The sequence below is a fragment of the Parambassis ranga genome, chromosome 4 (assembly GCF_900634625.1).
Source record: "Parambassis ranga chromosome 4, fParRan2.1, whole genome shotgun sequence".
NCBI classification, from domain to species: domain Eukaryota; kingdom Metazoa; phylum Chordata; class Actinopteri; family Ambassidae; genus Parambassis; species Parambassis ranga.
This window is the reverse complement of record NC_041025.1, coordinates 15,896,427-15,920,547: the sequence shown is the minus strand read 5'-3', so window position 1 is coordinate 15,920,547 and position 24,121 is coordinate 15,896,427. Positions and strand designations below refer to the sequence as shown.

Below are 24,121 nucleotides of genomic sequence, written 5' to 3'. Positions count from 1 at the left end.
ACTATTATTGAGGTACTTATGTCCATATTTTTGTCTGGCTTCTGCTGTCATCCATACTGCTGTCCTGAGTAATTTTCAAATTAAAAGCATGTAGGAGCTCGTACAATACTGTAATAATGTAAATCAGTGTCTTCAAGTGGTTTGAGTTTGGTGTTTTTAATGCAGGTGTGGAAAAACGTTGGAAGGTGAAGTAGAGTTGGACTCAGTTGGACTTCCAGTGACACCCTGGAGGATGGTGGTTACATCACAACCACGGTTTCAAAATGAGTTAGAGACTCGGAGAAGGTGGTAAGGTAGGACAGCATGGGGAAGAAGTGCTGACCTGCTGAAAACTACTGAAAACTGAACTGAAAACTACCACTCTGCCTACATTTGTACATCTGTAATTGTTTTTCTATAATCAGTCACAGGAAACTTGGTTCTTTACACTTTAGGGTACATAACCTTTGTAGAGGAAGTGAGTGATTCTCATTGCTTTCACTACGTGGTTATAGATCAGTGATCAACAGCCCCATCACTAATAATAAAACTCCCAGGTGTGAACAAATGCAGCACTTTGAATATGAAGAAGAACAAAAATAGTATAGAACATATGGTCAATGATGGGTCACAGTCAGAGCCTGTCAGCGCTTTTCATTTAATGTAATATGCTCTCACAGTCCTTTCAGTATTCCCCCTGTCATGTGACCACATCAGATGACTTCCTCTTTTTGCATCAAAAAAAAAACAGCTGTGTTGCGTTCTCTGTCAGTCATGATATACACAGATTTCAGATTCCCCTTTTTATTCACTGCTGCCCTCTCTTCAGCGGCTCAGGATGGCCCCTCGCTTCACTTTGTGCTTCCAGATCACTGTTGTGTTTTTGTGCTGCACGTTGTGTAGCTCGGACATTTCCTGTAGAAATGAAGCCGGTGAACCTGTTGACTGGTGAGTGAGAATTACTGTCTTAAGTAAAGGCACAATAGTTACTGTGTGTAGCACTTAGGACCATGTCATAGATGCTTGAACTGTGACAAACTGTGTTTGTTTAATTTTCAGGTTTATCATCTACAAACTGCCCAGAAACAGGATTAAAGAGGTTGGCAGTGGAGTGGAATACATGTACCTAGACTCCTCTGTAGGAAGCTGGCAGATGAGTGAATTTGTTATAAACTCCAGCAAGGGAGCCATAGGCAACACTCTGAATCAGCTTTACATGGGAAAGACCTACCAGGTGAGTTATATACCCTGATTCCAGAGGCAGTTTCTTTAACAAGGCTGATCCTATTTGCTATTCTTTTGTTTCTACTGGGGAACTGAGCTGTAGAGGAACATTAACAAGCTTACTCTGAGTTTTCCTCACGCCATTCACATTTTGTGAAGTTTATAGAGGCCAATCTCAATAAAGTAGTCAATAACAAGTCAATACCTACCGTGACTTCAAGAGTTTATCATTCAATCAAAGCTTCCCAGTGGTTACTACCTGTGGGCTCAGCTAAAATTAATTAAAATCCATTTAAAGCACACTGTTAACATCAACATGGGCAAACTAATATATCTCAACAGATGTGTTACTCCTTACATGTTCTATGTGTGGAAAACGCGTTCTGCTTTCAGTCCAACAGCTCAGTTTATGCACTCTACAATGATGCACCACCAGTCCTGGATTACATGAAAGAATACGGACACACTAAAGGTATGATTTGTAATAAAAATACACATCGCAAAATGTTGCAGTTCCTCCCAAATGTGTTTTAAAATATGTGCTGCCAACATTCAACAACCTAGAAGTCTATAAACTTTTTAAACATTTGTGTTTTATAATACGAGCTAGCTTGTTAGATTATTGTAGCACCAATTGTTCACTTGGCATTTATGCATTTCCAGACCCCTAGTTAAACTATGACTAACTAAAAGAAAAAGAAAAAAAAGCAGATCAATATGATTTTAGTGGGTGTCAGGGGGAGGAAACGGGCAAAGAGCATCTGTCTGATAACTGGTGTTGATCCTGATGTTACCTGCAGCCCCAACACAACCTTGATGGAAGTGTGTACGTGTTCGTGTGAGTCACTGTACAGGTGTAAGAGTTGTTTGTGCTCTTCCTGCAGGGGTTCTGCTCTTTGACCGCTCTCAAGGTTTCTGGCTGTCGCACAGCATCCCCCATTTCCCCTCATTCCCCGAGAGAGGCTACCTTTACCCCTCCTCTGGCAAAGTCAACGGCCAGACTGCTCTGTGTGTGACCTACCGGTATGATCAGTTCCTGCACGTAGGTGAGTGAATGCTCATGAAGCAACTCCAGCTCTGTACTTACACAGCACCAGATTCTCTATTTACACAGCGGCCTGGCATTATGTAAGGCTTGTATGTGACTAGGCCAGTTTTAAGCCTGTACTTCTGTATAATTTGTCAGCCATATATCACAATCCAGTCTACTTACACAAGTTTTGTTAGAAACACTGAGACAGGAAGAGAAGTCACATGGGACACATCTTGGAATTTTTTGAATGTGCAAAAAGAAACACGTGATTAAGCTGAGTTATCATAACTGATGGGATCTTTAGGGGATTTTTTTTCAGAAACATGTTTTAGACTAAACATTATTTCTCTAAAACATACATTATATTATAATTGAATCAGGATGCAAACCACATTTTAAAAAAATATTGTAAAAAATATGGTTTGGTTAGTCTCTGGACAAGGTCATGGAGGTCAAAAAATGCGGCTTTTACGTGTAAAATTCAATTTCAGACATTCAGGGGACCCCCCAGGGGCCACCTCAGAAACACAAAGATCCAATATTTAGTTAACTACTACTACTACTACTTATACTACTACTAACAATAATAATCATAATAATAATCATAATCATGATCATAATCATAATAATCATAATATACTAATCTGTAGTCTTATATCTTGCAATTTCCCCATTGTGGGACTAATAAAGGTATTCTTAATTCTTCTTAATTCAAACATGCAAATAAACACAAGCAATTTTTTAAAATGACACACTGTGTTAAACATTTTTTGAGTTTATATGTTGTGATTCATTTTTATTCGTGTTGTGACTCGAATAAAAATGAAAATTTAAGATTATTTTTTGTAATTGCTGGTGTTTGTCATTTTGTGGTGCATTTTGCTCTCTTAACCACCTTATAATTCTGTGTATCAGAACTCCAATTCAGTTCAAACTTCTAAAATAGAACCATGTTTTCAATGGCTGTGTCCATTTGTACCATATATGTACTGTTGTGTATCATACTTTATCTGTTATCCTCCAGCGAAGCAGCTGTTCTACCTCTACCCACGTTTCTATAACTGCTCTGTGCCCGCTGCGTTCTCTGCCGACCTGCCACAGCTGACCCAGTTATGTGAGGGCTCCAAACCACAGCTGACCTCAGATAGAAGAGTAGAGCAACTTTTTTCCATCCGGGGGGAGAAGTTTGTCAGTTTTGTCAAATCTGAACACTTTGTGGATGGTAAGTTACTCCTCATGTACGGTCACTCCTGCATTTTAGCCATTTTTGGTGCTCCACAAGCGTACAAACAGAACAGCAGAAATGTCTTTTTTACCTTGATTATCAGGTGCAGACATATCATCTCACAACATTTCATCATCAAAAAGTGATGTTATATTTATATTTATGTTTTCTTTATTATTATTATTATCCTCATGCCACCTAGCTAACTTACTGACTGACCTCTTATTCAGATATCTACACAGGTTGGGTATCCCAGGTCCTGCATGCCGACCTCCTGGTGGAGTCTTGGCAGAGACATAATGTGTTGCCCTCCAACTGTTCGCTGCCCAAGCACACCATGAACATCAAGAGGATTCAGTTGCCCACATCAGTCCGGTTCCAGTCCTACCATGATCACTCAAAGTGGTGTGTGGCGCGAGAATATGAGGACAGGGTGACATGTCTGGGGGATCTGAACAGGGAGAAGGCCCAGATGTGGCGTGGCGGAGGGCTGGTCTGCTCCGACAATCCTATTATTTACAAGGCCTTCAGGCAGCTGGTGGACTACTACACTGCCTGTTGAACAAGGAAGAGAAGTATGGTTGGTTGGGACTGAAGTCATCACTTGATCATTTTAATGTATTGACTAATTGTAGAGGATTAGTGTTTAGGCAGCTGGCATGAAGGTGGAGTCCGAGTGTTTGTTGAGGGTGTGTTGCTGTGTTTCAGTGTTTGGTTGTGTTGTATGTTATGTTGTTAAATAATCTTTCTGGGGATGGTGCGCTGCATGAGCCTATGAGTATTTGATGTTTTCGGTCAACAGTGCCACCTAGTAGTCAGACTAATCCAACCACACTGTGCTGTCTGTCTCGCTGGATTGTCAGATGATAGATGATACAACACTGCTGTTTGTGTTTGGGTAGTTACAGCATCCTGTTTTGTTTTATTTCCTAAAATGTTTCTGCTACACAGTTTCAAACTTCAAGTCATTTAAGGACTGTTAGGAAACAGCTGTATTCATAAAAGATGATATCTAAGAGGACATCCGTCATCATATCTCACAAAACCGGCTCAATCACCATGTTTTGTTTTGTCCACGTTCCAATAAAATACCCTAATCAATTTAATATTTTTGGTTTTATTTTGTCCTACTCGATCGACATCTCAGTCTGGAACTGTTGTCGTGCTACAGAAGTGTGAGTGCGGTTTAACAAACCACGCTGACACTTCCCTTCACAGCGACTGTTGTTCTATAGAAATATGCAAAACTAAAGTCAAATCTATTATTATCTATCATTAAAGCATCAGGTCGAACTGGATCCCAGTGATAGATCAGCTCTTACTGGCTTATTAACAAGCTCATCAGCATTCTTATGTCCGCTAAACAAAAAAAAATATGAATCAAACACAGTGACAGTTTCAGGAAACCAGGAAGCAGAGCTGTGGGTGTAAGTTTCATCTAGCAGTGAAATGTGACTCAGGTCATTTTGCAAAACAGATGTACAGTTGACAGTGAAGGGGAATGGAGATGGTAGGTGAAATGTTTACATCTTTAATGAAGTGTTAGAGGTAATGATTTGAATGTTAAATATCTTTTTACATGAGGTGTGTTGTGCCACATTGTGTAACTTTATATGTTTATATTCATTTGTCAGCCAACAGAAGTTAAATAATCCAACATTTATAACTTTCTAACATGCTCATGAAAAGTGGGGCTGGTTGTGTTTCATTACTTGTTGATTTAATCTTGTTGGTCTGGGAAGTGGCTTTATCTTAAAGCAGACAGACAGTGTCTTCACAACCCACCCATCCAAGCATAGATGTGAAAGTTTTTCTTCTTCTGGACTCTGCCATGTTTGAATTCAGCACCTTCCCTATGAAGGACAATTGTCTCTTTTCTTAGACACTGATGAAACAGAAAACGTATCGACTTTGAATGTTTTCGAATGTGTCTGCTGTGCACGTCTTCATGTGACGTGCACAAATTTTTTTGACATGATTGTGTTTCTTTCAGATAAGAATAATAAGACTCCTCCTCAGTGTTGGGATCCTTTGTCAAGTATGTGACTCAGAGGTGAAGTGCAGAAATGACAATGGAGTGGAGGTTGACTGGTGGGTGGAAATTGTGAGATGTTTCAACATATTTTCACCTGCTCTCTGTTTTACCTGTTTACATAACAGTATATATATTTTTAGGTATATTGTATACAAGTTTCCCAAAAAAACTGGAGATAGTTTGTCATATTTGTACATGGATGAGAGCACCAATGGATGGAGACGCAGCTCAAAGACAATTGACAGTAACTCAGGCGCTCTGGCAAACACCCTGAAACCTCTTCTTGACTTCTATGTCACACAGGTGGTGTATTAAAGTGTGTCACACACAGTGTTGTATCAGTACTGGACACTAAAAGTCTGTTTTCCAGACCGAAGGCTTTGGATACCTGCTCTACAATGATCAACCACCAGACCAATTTAAACCTCCTGCATCGTCATTCGGCCACAGTAAAGGTGGGTGCAGCACTGTCTGAGTTCACGGTGTAGATCCAAACATCACAAAGCTTTATTTCTACTTCTTGTTTCCTAAAGGGGTCGTGATGTTGGACAGACAAACTGGAGTTTGGCTTTCACACAGTACACCAAAATTTCCAGCATATCGGGAAAGAAACTTCTGGCCAAATAATGGAAATACTAACGCTCAAACCTTTATGTGTGTGACTTTCTCCTATGATCAGTTCAAAGAAATAGGTAGGTTGATAATGCCTAATGTGCCTGTGTTTATGAAAGGTGTGACAAAAGGAGTAATAACTAAGGTTAATCTGAATTTCCAGGGTTGCAGCTCAAATACATCCATGCTCATTCATATGACCATAGCATCCCAACAACCTTTCATAAAGATTTGCGATGTGTTGCACAGAGAGAATGCCGCCCTAGAAACAAACCCTGGATTAGAAAGACATTGCTGACATCCATCAGAGGACACACTTTCACCAGCTTTGCAAAATATGGCCGTTTTAAGGATGGTGAGTGTTCAGGAGTTAAATATTGCAATGTATGTTGTTTTAATGACAAATTTGTTTGTTAATAGATGAAAATATGTGACAATACAGTCCATAATATGTATTTTGTTTATGTATGTATACTATTCTACAGGTTTGTCTGAGTTGACAGTATGAGTTGACAGTATGGTGTTCCTCTTTTGTGTTGTAGATCTTTACTCTGGCCTTATTGCACCGGACCTGAATCAGGCTCTGTATGTGAAGAGCTGGGGAAGCATGCGTGGCCCTCTGCCGTCTAACTGCAGCATCCCTCATCACGTGTTCAACGTGAAGACAGTTAATCTGGCAAGGAAAACCTTCCCTGACACTGTAGATCACTCCAAGTGGTGTGTGACTTCAGATAGCAGGTGGACCTGCATCGCTGACATGAACAGAGAGAGGAGCCAGATGGAAAGAGGCGGAGGAGCCATATGCATTAATGACCCTGTAGTTGGAAGTGCTTTCAATGCACTGATCACAAATTATGAAAAATGTAAATATCCACACTCTAATCCTCAACATGAAGATCTGTAAAGGCACTGCCTGTGAACATGCCACAGAACTCTTTTATTTAAACTGTGAAAATTATGTATTAGTTTGAATTTACATTATGTGCTTAAAGACATAACAACTATATTGAAACAATACCAGTAGATTAAAAACAACCAAATTATGACTTATTGTTTTGATCATAGGCTCCAGTCCCCGCCATGGCCTATGACAAAGGAGAAAACAGAAGAATGACCGATAGAGGATCTTCACGTCAGTCAGATGGAACCCCATATCAATCAAATGTCTTTTGATTAATGCATTTATCTTTAGTTCGATATTTTTATCATGTTTTTATTGCCTAAAGAAGTCAAAAAAGTGAAAATTATATATATAGGCCTAATATATAAATAACTTTTCTTCATTATAAATAGACAGATTTAGCACTTAAATCATCTTCATCTGCCGTGTTTTTTTTTTTTTGCTATCACTTAACATTTATTGCTTCGTAACTTTGCAAACATGAGCAAGAATTATATGTATCTTTTTTTCTTTTTCTTCTGACTTGGTGACATACTGGGTGTATTGTACCATTTGCCTTTAAAGTTCCAGGAAGTGGGTTTTTAAAAAATTAACTGCCCTTATCCAGGGTGCCGCAGCTTCCTCTTCACATCAACATCCTCACACCACATTGTTTTCATAAATGCTCAGCGTATGTGTTCTCACAGTCTTATTATTGATAATATAAATAAATAAAACTGAGAAATGCCGAACAAACATTTGTCATCAGAAGTATTTTTAACCATTTACAGGGAAAATTTGCCCCGTGAATTTACTACAACTGTTTATTTTTTTTGTTTATTTCTATATTTAAAAGTTGCATGCATCACTTAAGTCATTTAAGCTTTGTATTGAATTTAACAGATCGTTACAAGCAATAGGTCGCTCTTTCTCCTCCTCGCCGCTAGGGGCGCACCACATTCTTATCACGCGCCACTCCTCGGTCACTTCCTGTTCCCGGAAGTGAAGGCACGGAGGCACAGCCTGTTCCACAAACACGTGAAAAAAAAACAAGCGAACGAACGAGCGAACGCAGCCGATACAAAATGGATATTACCGAGGTTCCCGTGAGTCAGGGCAGCAAAAGTAAAAAGAAAAAGAATAAGAAGACAAAGAAGACAAACGTAACTGAGGAGGGAACTGGCGAAGGCAGCGCAGTGGAGATAAAGGAGGAGAAGATGGAGCGTAGCGAGTCAGCCTTCCCCCCCTCCTTCAGTGTGTCTGAAATTAAGAACAAACAGCGGAGACACCTCATGTTTATGAAGCTGAAGCAAGAGAAAAGAAAGGTAACGATCATGAGTATTCGTTAAACAGTGTCAAAACATGTGACGTAACTGTCAACAGCTGATCTGATCTGAGCTACCGAATGATTATGCAGATATAATTCCAGTGCATTTTACATTTTAATTTACTCAGAGTATCACTGCTGCGTATCCAAATCATTTTTATTTCACAACTTCTGCTGAAATGTCACATTTCTGTTTGGCTTTCAGCAAAAACTGCAGCTGAAGAAGAAGAGGAGAAAAGAACGAGAAGCCTTAGGTGACAAGGTGAGTCTTCTCTGTTTTTCTGTCCTGTTCAAATCATCCCACCATTTATCAATGCACTAATTTGTCATATGGTTTATTAATATTAACCATATAAATATTAATGTATCGTTTATTGTAGGCTCCACCAAAGGAAGTGCCCAAGACAATAGAAAACCAGAGGGTGTTTGATGAGACAACAGTGAACCCAGAGGATGAAGAGGTATGGAGCTTGTTCAGATAATCGCTGCTTATATTAAATTTTTGAGTTTGCAACAATTTGTAGAAATATTTTGTCTCCTACAGGTGGCGTTTGACGAGGCAACTGATGAATTTTCTGCCTACTTCAACGGGCTTACGAATCCGAAAGTGCTCATCACAACATCAGACAGACCCAGAGGGGTAAGACGCAGCTGCCTGTCCTCAGTTTCTTACAATGTTGGCAATGTTGTTTTGAAATCGGATGCGTTAAATTACAATGTTTCCTAGTTTAATATGTTTTGTCTCTTTTTGTGTGTGTTACAGAGGACCGTGAGGTTTTGTGAACAGCTGGCCACAGTAATCCCAAGTGCCCATGTGTACTACAGAAGAGGTTTGGCCCTGAAGAGAATCATACCACAGTGCATAGCCCGGGACTTCACCTACCTCATGGTCATCAATGAGGATCGCCAAAGGCCCAGTATCCTCACACGGCTGTGTTTGAAGATATAACAAACACTGTTAGATCTAGCAGATGTTCTGTGAAATCTGTCTTTTCATTTGGGGAGCTTGTTTTATTGTCAGCATCCTTAACCATCTCTCTTAAGATGGTTTGGTTCTGTGTCACCTACCTGACGGGCCAACTGCACATTTCAAAGTCAGCAGTGTTCGACTTCGCAAGGAGATGAAGGTAAGTTTAGGAAAACAAACTCTACTTCTTGAGCCTAATAGGAAACAACATATTGCATATAACATATTCAAGATAATTTCCCTACAGAGATTGATAAGGGTAAACTTTCATATTAATTTGTTTCATATTAAGAGTGCAGCACATTGGCTTCTGCCATTGCTTGCCAGCTGTAGAAGCTGGCAGTGCCCTGCAGTATTACCCTGAGTAACTCATTGTGTTTGTATGTGAAAGCACAAAGAAGGAGTGTGTGAGTTGTAGTTTTGTAACTGGGCGTATGGTAACGGATGTCTTCCAGTCAGTAAAAAACAACCCAGAGGTCAACAAACCATTAGCTAGCTACGCTAATGATTGACATTTTAAAATATGGCAACGTCAACTACTGTTTCCTGAAGCTTAGCTGCTTAACACCAACGGCACTGTAACATTTCTCTCTGTAGAGACGAGGAAAAGATCCAACCGAACATTACCCTGAGGTGATCGTCAACAATTTCTCCACTCGCCTGGGACACACCATCGGCCGATTGTTTGCCGCTCTATTTCCGCAGAGCCCAGAGTTTGTGGGTCGACAGGTCGCCACCTTCCACAACCAGAGAGACTTCATCTTTTTCAGGTTCCACAGGTATGTTTCAACAATTAAAGACTAAACCCAGACACACTCATTTAAGCCCTGTGTTTGCACAAATACTCATCAACAATTCTTTGCATCTTCAAAAGGTACATTTTTAAGAATGAGAAGAAAGTTGGTATTCAGGAGCTGGGACCTCGCTTCACTCTCAAATTGCGTTCTCTTCAGAAAGGCACCTTTGACTCCAAGTTCGGAGAGTATGAATGGGTGCTGAAGGTGAGGCTGCTCACACTCGTTAAACTGTCATACTAATCACACACGTGTACTGAAAGTTTTGCCAATAAAATTATTTCTGGATATTTGAGCATTTAAATGTGGCAAAAAAAATAACTGTTGTGTGTTAAAACTAAAAAACATTTGATCTGTTTTCAGCGCCATGAGGTGGATGCAGTCAGACGGAAGTTCCAGCTTTGAACACATACAGCAACCTTTGCTCAATGTTATCATTCAAGATACAGCAGCTGTTCATGGACTTGCACAGGTTGACCTTATAATGGATGTCCCAGATCTTTAAAGATGAGCTGTGATCAACACAGTTAGAAACGTGACTGGATTTTAGGCTGAATATTCGCTTCAGCCACAAGTTATTTGTAAAAAGCTACATCTTCAATGCTTTTGTAGCTGCATGCAGTCTTGACATGGACACATAAGGATGGAGTTAAAAGTGGGAGATCTGCAACTTCAAACCAAACACCAGAGGAGACACAGTAACCCAAAACATAGAGTGGTTATTAGCTGAAATCATTGACAGGCCTGCCACATGTGCAAATACACTCAGTCAGTGTGTAAATTATGTGTACAATGCAGCTGCTTATGTATATGGCTGGATTTTCACAATATATATTTCTAAGTGTGTGTATTAAAATACAACATGTAGCTGCAAGTTTAAAATGTGGAAATAGCAATTATTTATTTTTCATCAGGCATGAAACATTTCAAAAGGCACGTGTCTGGTATTGGTTAGTCACTTCCATCTATAAGACATTTACAGTGCTACATAAGCACAATGAAATACTTTAGTAAGAGATTTTAAAAGTAAAAAAAAAAAAACACACACACCACACAAAAATACTTTTTAAGTTAGTCGTTTGGCCCAATTTCCCTCACATTCCTGAGACAATTCCAGTCCATGACGCAGGATCCTCCAGCTCAGCTGTAAAAAAAGCACCACAATGTCCAAAACCTGTGGAAAAAAACACCAATGCACATATCAGCCATAAAAGCCAGGCTGCTTTTTAGTCTGAGCTGCACATGTTTATAAAACCAAGCTCTGTAAGGAGTGCAGGTAGATGTTGATACAGTCTACTGTGTCTGGCATGTTCTCAAGATACCGACACAAAAAATGTGTGAATATATATATATATTTTATTAATCTTCTTAAAAAGACAAGAGAAAGTGAACTTTGTCGAGGAACCTGTCACAAAAGTCCTCACAAACTGATATTTCTGTGCTCAATATGTTAGCAAAAGAAAATGTAGTAATTAATATTAATTTATGACTTTTTTAAATGCCACATGAGCAGATTTACCATATTCTGTCTAAACCTAAAAAAAGCATGATGAAGACATATCATTATTAGGATAAATACTTAAACTAATAAGACATCTGAATGTTGGCAGAAATCTGTTTATTAATTTGAATATTTCTACCAGTAGTCATCTTGTACAGTCCCTGGCTGCCTCTGCTAAACGGAAAATGAGATATGTAACTGTGTATAATAAGTTTAGATCGAACAGTGTCACTCTGTAACGGTGTTACTCACAGAGGAGTCTGTCGCTGCTATAGGAAGGAGCACACCGCCTTGGGTCTGAACGGGTTATTGCTGGACGACATGCCGGTGAGCAGCGGGTCCTGCTGGGCGTTCTGGAGACAGAACTGCTGGAGGTCCGCTGCAGCCTGGGACACCTGTGGAAAAGAAAAGGCAAAGTCCAGAACAGTTACTGAAAGCACCGTTAACTTCATTATACCAGCTGATCGCAAGTCAAAGCACGCACACACACACACAGGGAGATCTGAACTGACGGCTGGAAAATATACACGCCCAAAAGTAGTCCCGTAACGGTTTTAATTCTCACCTTAACTCTGTTCAGGCCAGCTTCAAGGCGCAACTGCTGGACAACTTTCTTCATCGTTACAATGCTGGATGACGCCGACATATTTTAGATTGGGAGGAATTTCGTCTTTACGTGACGATAATAAAAGCTTTGTAAAGCTTTGTTGTTCCAATGCTAGCTTGCTAACTACTTCTTCCTCAACTACGACTTTCCGGTTTGGTTTAAAGGAGTGTCAGTCAAAGCTGCCTTCACGTGATGCTCGTAAATGCCGTTTTTTTACTGCTGTTTTTAAACACGGTCCTTTTTTTAAAGTCCAAATTAACTCAACTTTATTAGTATCATTGATGGAAGTCAGTATTTTTAGACACTTAATTACGTGTACAAAGATTTAGACTGTGTGCCAGGAAAGCACTTCTTTATTGAGTTTACACTAAATTTGAATTTCAAGCATATGCAGGGTGGATGAAAACAACCCCAACGAAAGACACGGTGTCACATAGAGGAATGTCCTGTGTTTCTATTAATGACTTAATAGAGGTATATCTTTAACATATACCTTGAAAGTTTAAATCCACTAATAATTAGTAGTATATATATAGAAATATCATAAACATAAGTCAAGCTTTTTTGATCCAGAGCCGGCGAGTTTTATGACATGTACTGTATACAGCCACAAGGGGGCTCCCTTCTGTGGGCCCTTCATGTCGTCCATCGTTATATGTTGGATCGGTGATCGTCTACCTGAGTCTTCTCTGTGTACTTCCTGTTTCAAAGTCCAGTTGAGAGCTGCTGCAGAAGTGACAACAGTTTGAAGAGGAGATGTTGAGAATACATTTGACGGATTAGCGTGTTATCTGTGTATCCAGCAGCCATGCAGCAGTCTGTGGAGGCTCTAGTCAAACTGCTGGAGTCCTACAGAGGAAGAGACAAAGTTGTAAGTGTTTAATGAAATACATCCAATATGAAGGATCCAAATAAATGTCGTGAACGGGACAGTGACGTTTACTTCAGGGATTCTTCGGCTACTTTATGAGTTTGAGAAGAAACGGAAATAGAGAAATGTTGATATTACTTTTATTATCCAAAAAACAGCTCACTGAATGAGTGATGAATTATCAATCGGTATTAAACACTAATACTGTACAAAAGCCCACGTAGCACAGCGGTAATTTTACTAATGTGTCTTAAATGTATCACAGATAGGATTTTCCCCACTTTGCTGTATATTATTTCTGTTGCTGTAGTGTTTGAACGAATGCTGGGTGACATACAAACAGGTGTGTTATATCCTTTAGTCAAATAACCATGACACTGTCCTTCTGTTTGTGTCTCTGTGTAGATCAGGACGATGTGTTACGGCTCTCAGCTGGTTGGAGGTGTTCTTTCTCGGAGGGCAGGAACAGATGTTTCATCCCAGCAACTTGGGAAGAGTCTGCTGCTGTTTTCTGCTCAGCTCAGCCACTGCCGGACGGTGCTGAGGCTGTTCGATGATCTGTCCATGCTGGCCTACTCCTGCAGCTACGGGCTCGGAGCCGAGGTGATACCAACAACAGCACTGTTAATGATTCAGTCAAGGAGGTGTAGATTTACAGACTTCTTTTAGTGGAGCAATAAACTACTTTTGAATATACTAATATCTAGATCATTTTAATGTAAAAATGATCTGAGCCTGAAAACCAGGCAGTGATGTTGTTACCGTGTGATCATTAATACACAGTATCTGCCTCTTTTAGGAGGAGGATGCAGCGGTTCGCTGGATATCAGTGTTGACCAATGTGGCTGATCAGCTTTACTACCCCTGTGAACACATCGCCTGGGCTGCTGACGCTGAGCTCATCAGGGTGAAGTCGGATAAGTGGTGGCTCTTCAGCACAGTGCTGTGGGGAACCTCGTTGCTGCTAGGAATCCTCAAGTGAGTTTCTGGGTTATATTGGCCCTTTAAATGTGTGTTAACCAGTACAGATGGCCTTGTTGGATTATAATCTGTCACATAGATTATTGCAAGAATTAATTCAAGTAATTTTGAGGCAGAAATAACAAAATTATTATATTTCCCTATATATATTTATAGATCCCTCCGAGTTCTGCTATTACTGAAGAAGAAGCTGAAGAAGTATGATCGGGACGGAGGACGCAACAGGTGTTGTATCCACCATTTTCTGTCTTGTGTCACACAGCGCAGAGGAAGTCCTGCTATAAAATCCATCAGTAGCAACATTTCCCCCCATCAGTAAATTTGCCTGTTTTCTCCTGCAGTCATTCGCAGCTCCGCAGCCAGATGCGAGGGGAGGTGCTCTCCATCCTCAGCAGCATGGCTGACCTCAGCAACGCCATCCACTGGATGCCTCCTGGCTTCCTGTGGGGAGGACGGTTTCCTGCATGGCTAGTGGGGCTGCTAGGAACCACCTCCTCTCTGATAGGTTTGATACAAATGAACAGCAGTGACAGTGACCAGTCAGACAATACGTAGTCTTCACTGAATGAATATATGCATTTTGATTGAAAATGAGCATAAAGAATCATAAAATGGTCTTTGATTTGATCAAAGAGGAGATTAATTTCACTCTTGTAGCAAGAAATACCTGTAAGATCTGCACTCATTCCTGAATTATAAGTGTATACATGTCTAAAAATACCAGATGTAACTGAGAGCCTTTTAAGACTAAACCTAGATTTTCAAATACATTTACAGATTACTTTTTCATTCATGCAGATTGATTGAAAATTAAAGTGTTCAGACGTCTTTTACAGCAAAGATTCTCAGGAGGTAAGTGACGCTGTAATGGAGGTAAAAATGGAGGTAGTTTCAGGTGCTAAATGACATTAGCGAACTTATTGTTGCATGAGGACAGGACTCGTTACAGGTGTTTGAAAGTCTCAATCACAATCAAAGTCTGCGTCGTCTTCCTGGTATGTCAGGTTAATTAATGCAAGAAACACTGTTTAGAACTGGGACTACTTGATCTGTCAGTGTACAAGTGTACACGCCTTATAGACACGCTCCTAACACCTGGTTTTTAGTCCATCCATCCATCATCCATTAACCCACTTCGTCCTGCAGTGCAGGGTCACGGGGGGTGGAGCCTATCCCAGCTAACTACGGGTGAGAGGCGAGGTACACCCTGAACACACACACCTAGGGGCAACTTAGAGTCACCAATTAATCTAACAAACGCGTTAGTCTGTGGGAGGAAGCCGGAGTACCGGAGAAAACCCACGCAGGCACAGGGAGAACATGCTGGTTTTAAGTCTTGTATGTATTTCAAAAACTGTGAATGTATTTTTTTTAAGTTCTTTGCTTGAGTCTTAAACTGAATAAAGACAGTATTTGTTCTTTAAATCAGGTAATGTCCTCAAGCTACACTGAAATAGCTGGGTTTATTGTTTCTTAATGCAATAAAGTATGTGTAATATATTCTTCTGATTAAACAGACGTTGTTAAAAATGGATACTGAATCAACTGCAAAATCACTTTTAGATAATGTACAAACAATGCATTTATTAAAATAATCGTTTGAATTGAGTCATTATTATTATTATTATTATTATCATTATCATTATTATTATTATTAATTATTATTATTATTAATTATTATTATTATTAATTATTATTATTATTATTATTTGCTGGATTATTTAACTATATGATTTTTATTTGTTAAGACTAGATGTAATAGAACATGTGAATATAGTAAAATAAATGACGTTTAATATTTCCATGACTTCTCTTGCAGTAACCACACAAATCAAAATCATGTCAAGATCATTTGGAGAAATAATAAATCCTTATTAGTCTTTGGTCCTTCCTTCTGATCATAGAATCGACGTTTGATTGAGCGTGGCTTCGACGTTTACTGTGACGTATTTGGCAGTTGCCTTCAGGTGTAAACGAATGTGTCGTAATATATGGATTTAAGAAATACAAGCTTCGAATATATGCCATATTTTTCTTTTTTCCCCTGAAAACAAATCCTAAACCGCCTTTTCTATTGTATGATTTGTTATTATGAATACAATCGTATAATAGTCACATTACTCATACGTCCGATCGTTATATATGCTTTATTTACATAGCATGTACTTACTTTTATTCAAACACGGGGATTAGTCTTAATACTATAAGGGAAATTGCAAAGAATACTTTATGTTCAACTCATATGCGTAGGCGTGCAGAAGGCTGTGGAAGAGAGGAAGAGAAACCTCGGGACTGGTGATGTGATGCAAGATACTGAAGCACGTGAATGCAGCACAACTACAGAGTCAGCCAGCAATTAAAAGCTGTCAGTCGACAGCAGCAGCAACAATGATTACAAAACTCTGTCTTCTTTTGTCGTGATAGCTTTTTTATCGGAGAATTATGTGAAAAGTGTAACACGGGTGTACCGCTGTGGTTATTATGACGGATAAAACAAAGCAAAAGTGTTGGAAAAGGTTCAAATTCCAAACCACGTCAACTCATCTGTCGTGGCACCCACAGGACTTTCTGACTTCACACAAAGAAACCCACAAAGATTTAAAACACCAGGTGGGAACTCCTCTTTTCTATAGTCTTACAGCTGCATTTTATATTACAGATGTAATTTTTAAATTGTGTTGTTATAGCGGCTGCTGCAGATTCAGGTAACGATGAAGCTAACCTCAAGCTATTCGACCTGCTAACTGCTAACTGGCTGTCTGGAGTCGCTGAGTGAACTTTGTAGTTTTTATTATTTGTTTGTTTGTTTGTTTTTTGCTTAACCTTGTTTTTTTTTCTCTGCTGCCAGCACTCCACCTACAACTGCAATCCGCAAAACCCTTGTAGTTGCAGGGACAGTTATGCTAGTTCCAGTCTCCATTGAGATTTTGCCAGTTTAAAGCTCTTCCAGGTGTAAAAGTATATCGGCTAATTAAAGTAATCCTAATTTAATCTATTAAATTGGTTATTAATACCATCACTTAACATCCACTGAAAAGATCTGAGCAATGAATTTATCTGTAAAGATTATGTCTAATATTTAGTTTACTGCATTTAAATAATTTTCCAGTGCGCACTGATTAGTGAACAAACATCCAAGCTGATGTATTAAACACTTAATACTGCTGAATAAATTATACTCCGCATTATGTGCAGACTTCATTGGAAGACATAGTGAGTCTTCAGCTATGTTTGACCTTAATGCTGCAGGCATTAATTGACCATATTCTCAGATTAAACAGTTTCTGAAGGCAGTTTGGTATGCTTTATCTTTTAATACATTTTAATAGAAATATTAGTCTGGCTCTTTAATATCAGTACACATGTATTGTCTATTGAATAAATTGTATTAAACATACAGTTCTTGGATAAATATAATGTTCATGTTATCTAAGTACCGGTACTTTGAGCTTTAGGCTACTTTATCATGATGCTCATGGGGCAAAGAGAACAACTGTGACTGATATGGCTTCGGATAGTACAGTTCAGCTACTGCAGCCCCGTCGAAGGCATATGATGTTATGTGTTTTGCTGCAATATAGTTCTGGCTGACCCTTTGACGTCCTGATAATTCAGCTGCATTGTGATCTCAACAAGGAGCCAGCACAGTAATGCCAGTTTTCCTCTGACAGGCTTGCCTACAAAATGGACTCAGACTGCAGCCCTGTTGACCAGTCAACCTCAGCATTGGCTGACTTGGTCCCTGTTAATGGAGATGAGGTGACTGCTGTAGCCCCACTAGGTCATGAAACTGAGGATCTGGATTCCTACAACTTCATCGAGCCTCCTCCATTAGACTGGAGGTCCGACTCCTCTAGTGAAGTGGGCTCAGCAGAAGATCTAGATGACCCCACCCTGTCTCCTTTACCAGAAAGTCAGGAAAAAAATAGTCTGGGGGGCTCAGTATTGCCACTTTTGGATGCAAGAGACATTTTGACTCCACCTGATGCAAACCAGCAGGAGCTTGTGGGACACATTGCAAAGCAGATACAGGAAAAGGCTAAAGAAGAAGAGGATGAAGCAGCGGAGGGGACGGCTGAGGGCTTTGATTGTGATGAAGAGGTTCCAGTTAAGAATGATGAAAGCAGAGTCTGTGTAGAGGAAGTGGAGTTTGCCAACAGGACATCAGCACATGATGAAGACCATAGCCGTATACATTCTCTACTCAGCCAGCTGCAGTTCATGGGTGAAGAGCCTCATCAAAGTCATCCCACACCACCTCATCGTCATTACTCTGAGCTGGAAGCATGTGGTCCCTCCCTATTAATGGAAAACAGCACTGAAACCACAGGGCTGCTGTTCTCCGAGAGCCATCAGAGAGACCTGCTGGGATTGCTACAGTGCACTGAGATTAGTGCTACACCTCATCCTACCTGTCTGCCACACAGAGGGGGGGTGGATGCCGTAGTGTCCGTTTCTTACAACCAAGAAGATGCCCAGAGATTCTGGGGTCAATATGGGAATGGTCAACAGCAGCGGTTCAGGGAGGACTCCCTTACCTCCCTGCCTGATGATGAGTATCCTGAGCCAGTTTGGATGAAGTTGGGTGAGGACCCGCCAGATGAAGAAGCTGCAGCAGAGAGCGAGCAGGTCAGTGGTCTCACTATAATCAGCTCAAATATAACTTGTAATCGTACACACTATTGCTGATGCTGTGTTTCTTTATTCTGCCAATGCAGAATTCTGACGACCATCCTTCATATAAAGATGGTAAGCCCTTTCAGTGACCTTATTTTTTTCACTGAAGAAAGATCAAAAATCTAATTGACCTTATGTGCTCCTATTTTAGTGCCTGGTCCTTGTGACCCTGAAGATTTGCTAGATGGAGTAATATTTGGGGCTAAGTATTTGGGATCCACTCAGATCAAAACAGAGAAGAACCCGTCTACTAATGCTCGTATGACCCAGGCTCAGGAGGCCGTTGACCGAATAAAGGTAAATCTGAATTAAAAGTCCCTTAAACAGTGGTACAAAAAACACTAATAACACTTGATATGTGACTTTTGTGTCTAGTATTCAGTCTGAATTTATTCTCATGCAAAATTATCATGTTAATCAGCTCCAGCTCCGATCACTAGAGACAAAACCATGACACCCGGCTAGACATGCCACCTGGCAAAATGATATGACACAGTTTGAAGGCTGTCATTTCAGCTGCAAATTTCATCCATTTCCATTCATGAAGTGTTTAAGTAACAATAATTCACCTCGTGGTTGTCTTAGTGCTGGATGTGACAGTGTTGTGTGTCTTTTAGGCTCCAGAGGGAGAAACTCAGCCAATGACAGAAGTGGATTTGTTCATCTCCACTCAGCGAATTAAAGTTCTCACTGCTGACACACAGGTATTCATTTAACCACATTTGTTTATTTTCATATCCTCTTGTGTTTTGACCACATTTAAAGTGTACTTGTGTTTCCTCATAATCTTCTCATCTGCTGCCTCAGCATAATGATAAATCTATGACTTTTTTAAATTCAAGGTTACTTTTCTGTAAAAACACCCTTGCCCTTCTGAATGTCCACCTTTAAGCTGCACTCTCACTGCAGGAATCCTTAATATAGAACTGGGTGGTGATTTAATATGAGGCCTCTGCAGTAATGTTGCAGTAATAGTACAGTCTATTTTCCTCCACTCTGTGGTTGAATTGCCACAGGAGTAAAAGTGGGTCATCGACTGTCGTGTCCCTCTCATTGTACGGCTGGTTGCTTCTCCCCAAAAACAAACTTATAAATAAATTTGTTTAAAAAAACATTCCTGATGACAGGAAGTTATTTTTTTGCATCTCATATCAGTGTCCTGCACTTAATCTGAGTGCATACATTTCTATATGAATAACTAGCAGTAATAACTTCACTGTCTTTAAAAAAGGCGAGGCCTTCCTCTTTGTATTTCTGTCAACAGATTTCAAGTCTCTGCATGTTGTAGAGTAGTCTTTCCTGTCTCTTCTGTCTGTTTCAAATAATATTAACCCTCTCGTGTCCTGTTTTTAATCAGGAAGCCATGATGGATCATGCCCTGCAGATGGTCTCTTACATCGCTGATATTGATGACATTGTGGTCCTGATGGCACGAAGAAAACGCAAAGGACAGGATGTGGACCAGGAATCTAACTCTTCCTCCTCCTCCTCATCTTCCTCGGGGTCTCAGAAGAAGTGCACAATGATCTGCCATGTCTTCTCCTCTGACGATGTGAGTCCTGTCATTTAAAATACATTTATTAGGATCTTGGAGTTTCTTGTCATTTTGACAGTTCAGACAATATAAAGGTGTCTCTAACTCTGAACAGTGTTGCATCTTCCATTAGCTGTGCTGTTTTCTCTGGGACAACAATGTCAGCTTCAGCTTGGCCTGATTTCCTTCCTGCAGACAGCCAGAGAGTTCTCCTGAATGTAAAATGGTTTGGCTGTTGTCCCAGTTTCCCACAGTTGGCAATGCTGAATAGGAGGAAGACAAGTTTCTTTTAGAAACTAATTAGCTGTGGGATACTGAAGGCCATTAGGCCACTGCTTCTACTGACACTGTTTCCCAAATGAACTCATTTTAAATTAAAAGTATGTAAAAATATTTTGAAATTAAGTTCACTGTTGCTGCTTTAGCTGTGCCATTGTCTTCGTCTTGGCTCTTCTATGCAAATGATCTCATTTGCTTTGATTTGTTCATATGAAAATTAGCTTAAAAAAAGTAAGAAAAGAGTAGAAAATTATCTAACATAATTGTTCATCAATGTATGATCTTGACCCCTGTTGAGTCAGGTTTGTCTCCTTCTTCTTGTGTATCCACCCAGGCTCAGATCATAGCTCAGGCTATTGGGCAGGCATTCGGAGTGGCTTACCAGCAGTTTCTCCAAGCCAGTGGCATCAAGGCCAGCGATCTGAGGCCGGGCGAGTACAGTCACTATCTGGAAAGTCAGGAGCTCTACAACGGAGATTTGGCCCATTTTTCTGACTCTCAGAACCTCAGAGAAGTAAGCATTGTTTGATATCCTGCAGTCTTTGCATGTATATGTGAGTGACAGGTGTGGCTGTTGAGGGAAAGGAAATGTCATGTAGTTTAATCACAAAATATTAACAGAATTTCCCTAAAATCACAGTCAGATTTTCACAAAGCTTTCCAAAAAATATTGTATAATGTAGCAACATCTAGGGCATTCTGCTCCATTTCATGTTTTACTGTCTTCATCTAATTTGTTGGGTTTCCTGATATGGAACAACCGACTTTTATATAAAGGTCAAAAATCTATTTTTAATGTTTTATTGCAAATTAAGTAAATCTGGCTGTATAAATACACTGTTCAGATTCCCCTTACCCTTACCTAAAGACACACATTCTTACCTTCCAGTAGGGTTGGGCGATATTGGCAAAAAAATTAATCACGATTAATTGTGGCATTTAACCGATAACGATTAATTTGACGAGTAAGTTCAGAAAAAAAGTCACATCAGTGATTATTTCAAGTTAAAAAAAATGTGTCTGTGCAAATGAACCTGTGACTGGAATTTAACACATTTAAATGTATGTCTGTGCAACTCAACCTGCGTTACGTTCTTCCAGCGCTTAGTTTGGTCGTAAGGAGCACAATGACTAAACGTATCACTGATTCTCGGATGAGTGAAATTCTTTCCCATATCTGCTGGAGGAGACATCGCTGTTGTAATGTTTCCTATCTTGCTGTAGGGTCCTTAAATAAAGATCGGGAGGCAGCTTCTCCAGTCGGAGTTCATTCTTTTGATACGAGCAAACATTCGGTTACTATGGCAACTACCAACGCGTCATCATGACAAGCCACTAATCGCCGTAATCGATAAGTGGCAAATATTAATCTGTGACAGTTTTTCTGATGATTAACTGCACACGATACAATTTTGCACAAGCCTACCTTCCAGTCACACATGTGTAACCAGAGTGTAAAGTGTGGAACATCCACACATTAGGCAGGTGAAAAATCAGAGGCCAGCCACTCTTCAAAATCATCCCTTAATGTGGGAAACCTTTACAAAATAATGCATTGACACAAACAATAGTACCCTCCCACTGTAGATGACTGTACTGTGTGTCTGTGATTCAGGTTGTTATCACCAAGGCTCCAGGAGAGATTGTAGGACTGGCAGTGGTGGAGTCTGGCTGGGGCTCCATCCTGCCTACTGTGGTGGTGGCTAACCTCCTTCACGGAGGCCCAGCAGAGCGATGTGGTGAGCTCAGCATCGGTGACCGCATCATGTCCGTCAATGGCACCAGCTTGGTGGGTCTGCCCATCACCACATGCCAGAACATTATCCGGGTAAGAAAGGAAAAGCTGAGCCCACACTTATAATCCCAGTGATAAAAATAAAACTGTATCAGTGAAAAATGTGTTTGTATTCTCTGTGTATATACAAATGAGTTTTTTTTTCTCTCTGCCACTGTGCTTTACCTAAAATGCACTAGATGGCACTGTAGTGTCATTAAAAACAATGTCAGGATTTGTCAACTTAAACTGTGTTAAGCTGATATTTTGCAGTGCTTTTGTTGTTGAGTTGAGATGCAATGATAATGATGTGTGGAACACAATATTACAAATACTTGTGTCAAATCAACATAATTCCTGTTTTGACTTATGTCTTCACCCATTGTTTTTCTTTCAGGACTTGAAAAACCAAAAGTATGTGAAGCTTAGTATTGTCCACTGTCCTCCTGTCACCATGGCGATTATCAGGAGACCAGACCCTAAGTTTCAGCTTGGCTTCAGTGTGGAGGACGGCATTGTATGTCTATGTATACATTTTCAGTGTGTCATAAACTAAATAGCTGTACAGATTTACAGCTGTTTTTGTCCTTCACAGATCTGCAGTCTGATGCGTGGTGGTATAGCAGAGAGAGGAGGAATTCGTGTTGGGCACCGCATTATTGAAATCAACGGGCAAAGTGTTGTCGCAACTCCTCATGAAAAGATCATCCAGACCCTGACAAATGCCATTGGAGAGGTGAGATGGAAGAAATGCTTTCATGCACAATTGGATATAAGGTATTTTACCTTAAAGATGTTGTGTTTTCAGAGGGTGATATGAGACTTTCTCTCTCTTTCTGGACAGATTCACTTGAAGACGATGCCAGCTTCTACATACCGACTCTTAACGGGGCAAGAGCAGCCAGTGTTTCTTTGAGCACTTCCAGCTATAAAGGGACAAAAATACTGTGCAGTGTTCAAGCTACTCAAGTTGTTGCCAAACACAGAAAATATTATGCAATTGATTACACAGTGTATTAAAAACTGTTGTCATGCCACTGAATACCACACATTAGAGAGTTATATATTTTTTAAGATATTTAAAATGATAAGGTTAGATGACAGCTCTCCATTTATATTTATCAGATATTTAACAATGTTGGCAGAAGCTTAGATGCAACGTTTTTTGACTCCTTCAGCTCACATTGGAGTGAACAGCAACATGTATATATGCACTTAATGAGTCTTCCAGCCTGGTCTGTGCCTGAGGTGAAAAGTGAGGAGACCTTGTTAAATCAGGACAAATAGATCTGTGAGTCTCTCACATACAAAAACATATCAAAACAAGCTTTAGAGCAGATTAATTACTGTAGCGCTTTAGTTCTTTTATATAATGCTGTGCCTCATATGAAGCATGCACAATTAAAGGCCTTATTTCATTGCAAGATGGTTATATTTTTAAGAATTGTGGGTTTTCAATAAGATATGTAAGATGTTTTATTTATTGAGAGTCAGATACAAGTTGGTTTTTGTACTATTGGCTGCATATAAACTTTACATTACATGCTTAAATACTGCTAAACATGCAATATCTGCTGAAAATGCTGAGAATAGCCACGTAATTATTGCAATGTAATTAAAATACCGCCGTTTGTTGAGTAGTTACAGGTGTTATATACACAATCATGTACTACTTATGTACTCATGTACTAATAAATAATGCCTTTTATTACAACATGAAAAGTATACTGTCCTTGTTACTTAAGGTACTGTAAGCATGTCAAGGCCCTGTCAACACCTGGCCAATCAGCGCGTTTTGAGTTACTAAACACAGACTTCAAC

The 24,121-nt window shown here is 39.9% G+C and overlaps 6 protein-coding genes across 7 annotated transcripts; 5 read left to right on the top strand and 1 right to left on the bottom strand.

Annotated features, from left to right (window-relative positions):
• The first annotated feature begins 334 nt into the window (after positions 1 to 334).
• Positions 335 to 4,567, top strand: LOC114434252 (deoxyribonuclease-2-beta-like). The gene is made up of 6 exons (XM_028403313.1): positions 335 to 927; positions 1,039 to 1,213; positions 1,597 to 1,675; positions 2,088 to 2,249; positions 3,261 to 3,458; positions 3,692 to 4,567. Exons 1-6 carry the CDS (start codon positions 818 to 820, stop codon positions 4,021 to 4,023), a joined length of 1,056 nt encoding a protein of 351 aa, XP_028259114.1. The 5' UTR covers positions 335 to 817; the 3' UTR covers positions 4,024 to 4,567.
• Positions 4,568 to 4,724: 157 nt separating this feature from the next.
• LOC114434253 (deoxyribonuclease-2-alpha-like) lies at positions 4,725 to 7,419 on the top strand. Its single transcript, XM_028403314.1, has 8 exons — positions 4,725 to 4,971; positions 5,455 to 5,552; positions 5,637 to 5,799; positions 5,867 to 5,951; positions 6,030 to 6,188; positions 6,272 to 6,463; positions 6,651 to 6,971; positions 7,174 to 7,419. The coding sequence occupies exons 1-8, from the start codon at positions 4,963 to 4,965 to the stop codon at positions 7,197 to 7,199; spliced, it is 1,053 nt and encodes a 350-aa protein (XP_028259115.1). The 5' UTR covers positions 4,725 to 4,962; the 3' UTR covers positions 7,200 to 7,419.
• Positions 7,420 to 8,073: 654 nt separating this feature from the next.
• Positions 8,074 to 10,958, top strand: rpf1 (ribosome production factor 1 homolog). The gene is made up of 9 exons (XM_028404456.1): positions 8,074 to 8,313; positions 8,521 to 8,577; positions 8,696 to 8,776; positions 8,860 to 8,955; positions 9,079 to 9,232; positions 9,360 to 9,442; positions 9,880 to 10,061; positions 10,157 to 10,283; positions 10,440 to 10,958. The coding sequence occupies exons 1-9, from the start codon at positions 8,074 to 8,076 to the stop codon at positions 10,479 to 10,481; spliced, it is 1,062 nt and encodes a 353-aa protein (XP_028260257.1). The 3' UTR covers positions 10,482 to 10,958.
• On the bottom strand, positions 10,952 to 12,345 carry LOC114434975 (guanine nucleotide-binding protein G(I)/G(S)/G(O) subunit gamma-5). Its single transcript, XM_028404457.1, has 3 exons — positions 12,143 to 12,345; positions 11,830 to 11,972; positions 10,952 to 11,250 (listed from the first exon to the last, which is right to left on the bottom strand). The coding sequence occupies exons 1-2, from the start codon at positions 12,221 to 12,223 to the stop codon at positions 11,847 to 11,849; spliced, it is 207 nt and encodes a 68-aa protein (XP_028260258.1). The 5' UTR covers positions 12,224 to 12,345; the 3' UTR covers positions 10,952 to 11,250; positions 11,830 to 11,846.
• A 540-nt stretch (positions 12,346 to 12,885) lies between these two features.
• pex11g (peroxisomal biogenesis factor 11 gamma) lies at positions 12,886 to 14,709 on the top strand. Its single transcript, XM_028404055.1, has 5 exons — positions 12,886 to 13,055; positions 13,461 to 13,658; positions 13,855 to 14,033; positions 14,193 to 14,261; positions 14,378 to 14,709. The coding sequence occupies exons 1-5, from the start codon at positions 12,993 to 12,995 to the stop codon at positions 14,589 to 14,591; spliced, it is 723 nt and encodes a 240-aa protein (XP_028259856.1). The 5' UTR covers positions 12,886 to 12,992; the 3' UTR covers positions 14,592 to 14,709.
• A 1,654-nt stretch (positions 14,710 to 16,363) lies between these two features.
• On the top strand, positions 16,364 to 24,022 carry LOC114435060 (amyloid-beta A4 precursor protein-binding family A member 3-like). 2 transcript variants are annotated; one of them, XM_028404579.1, is made up of 11 exons: positions 16,364 to 16,646; positions 17,708 to 18,665; positions 18,755 to 18,785; positions 18,865 to 19,010; positions 19,331 to 19,417; positions 20,071 to 20,265; positions 20,861 to 21,040; positions 22,142 to 22,354; positions 22,698 to 22,817; positions 22,896 to 23,036; positions 23,145 to 24,022. In XM_028404579.1, exons 2-11 carry the CDS (start codon positions 17,721 to 17,723, stop codon positions 23,214 to 23,216), a joined length of 2,130 nt encoding a protein of 709 aa, XP_028260380.1. In that variant the 5' UTR covers positions 16,364 to 16,646; positions 17,708 to 17,720; the 3' UTR covers positions 23,217 to 24,022. The 2 variants fall into 2 exon arrangements, with proteins under 2 accessions (XP_028260380.1, XP_028260381.1); XM_028404580.1 differs by having other exon boundaries at positions 17,618 to 18,665.
• The last annotated feature ends 99 nt before the right edge of the window (positions 24,023 to 24,121 follow it).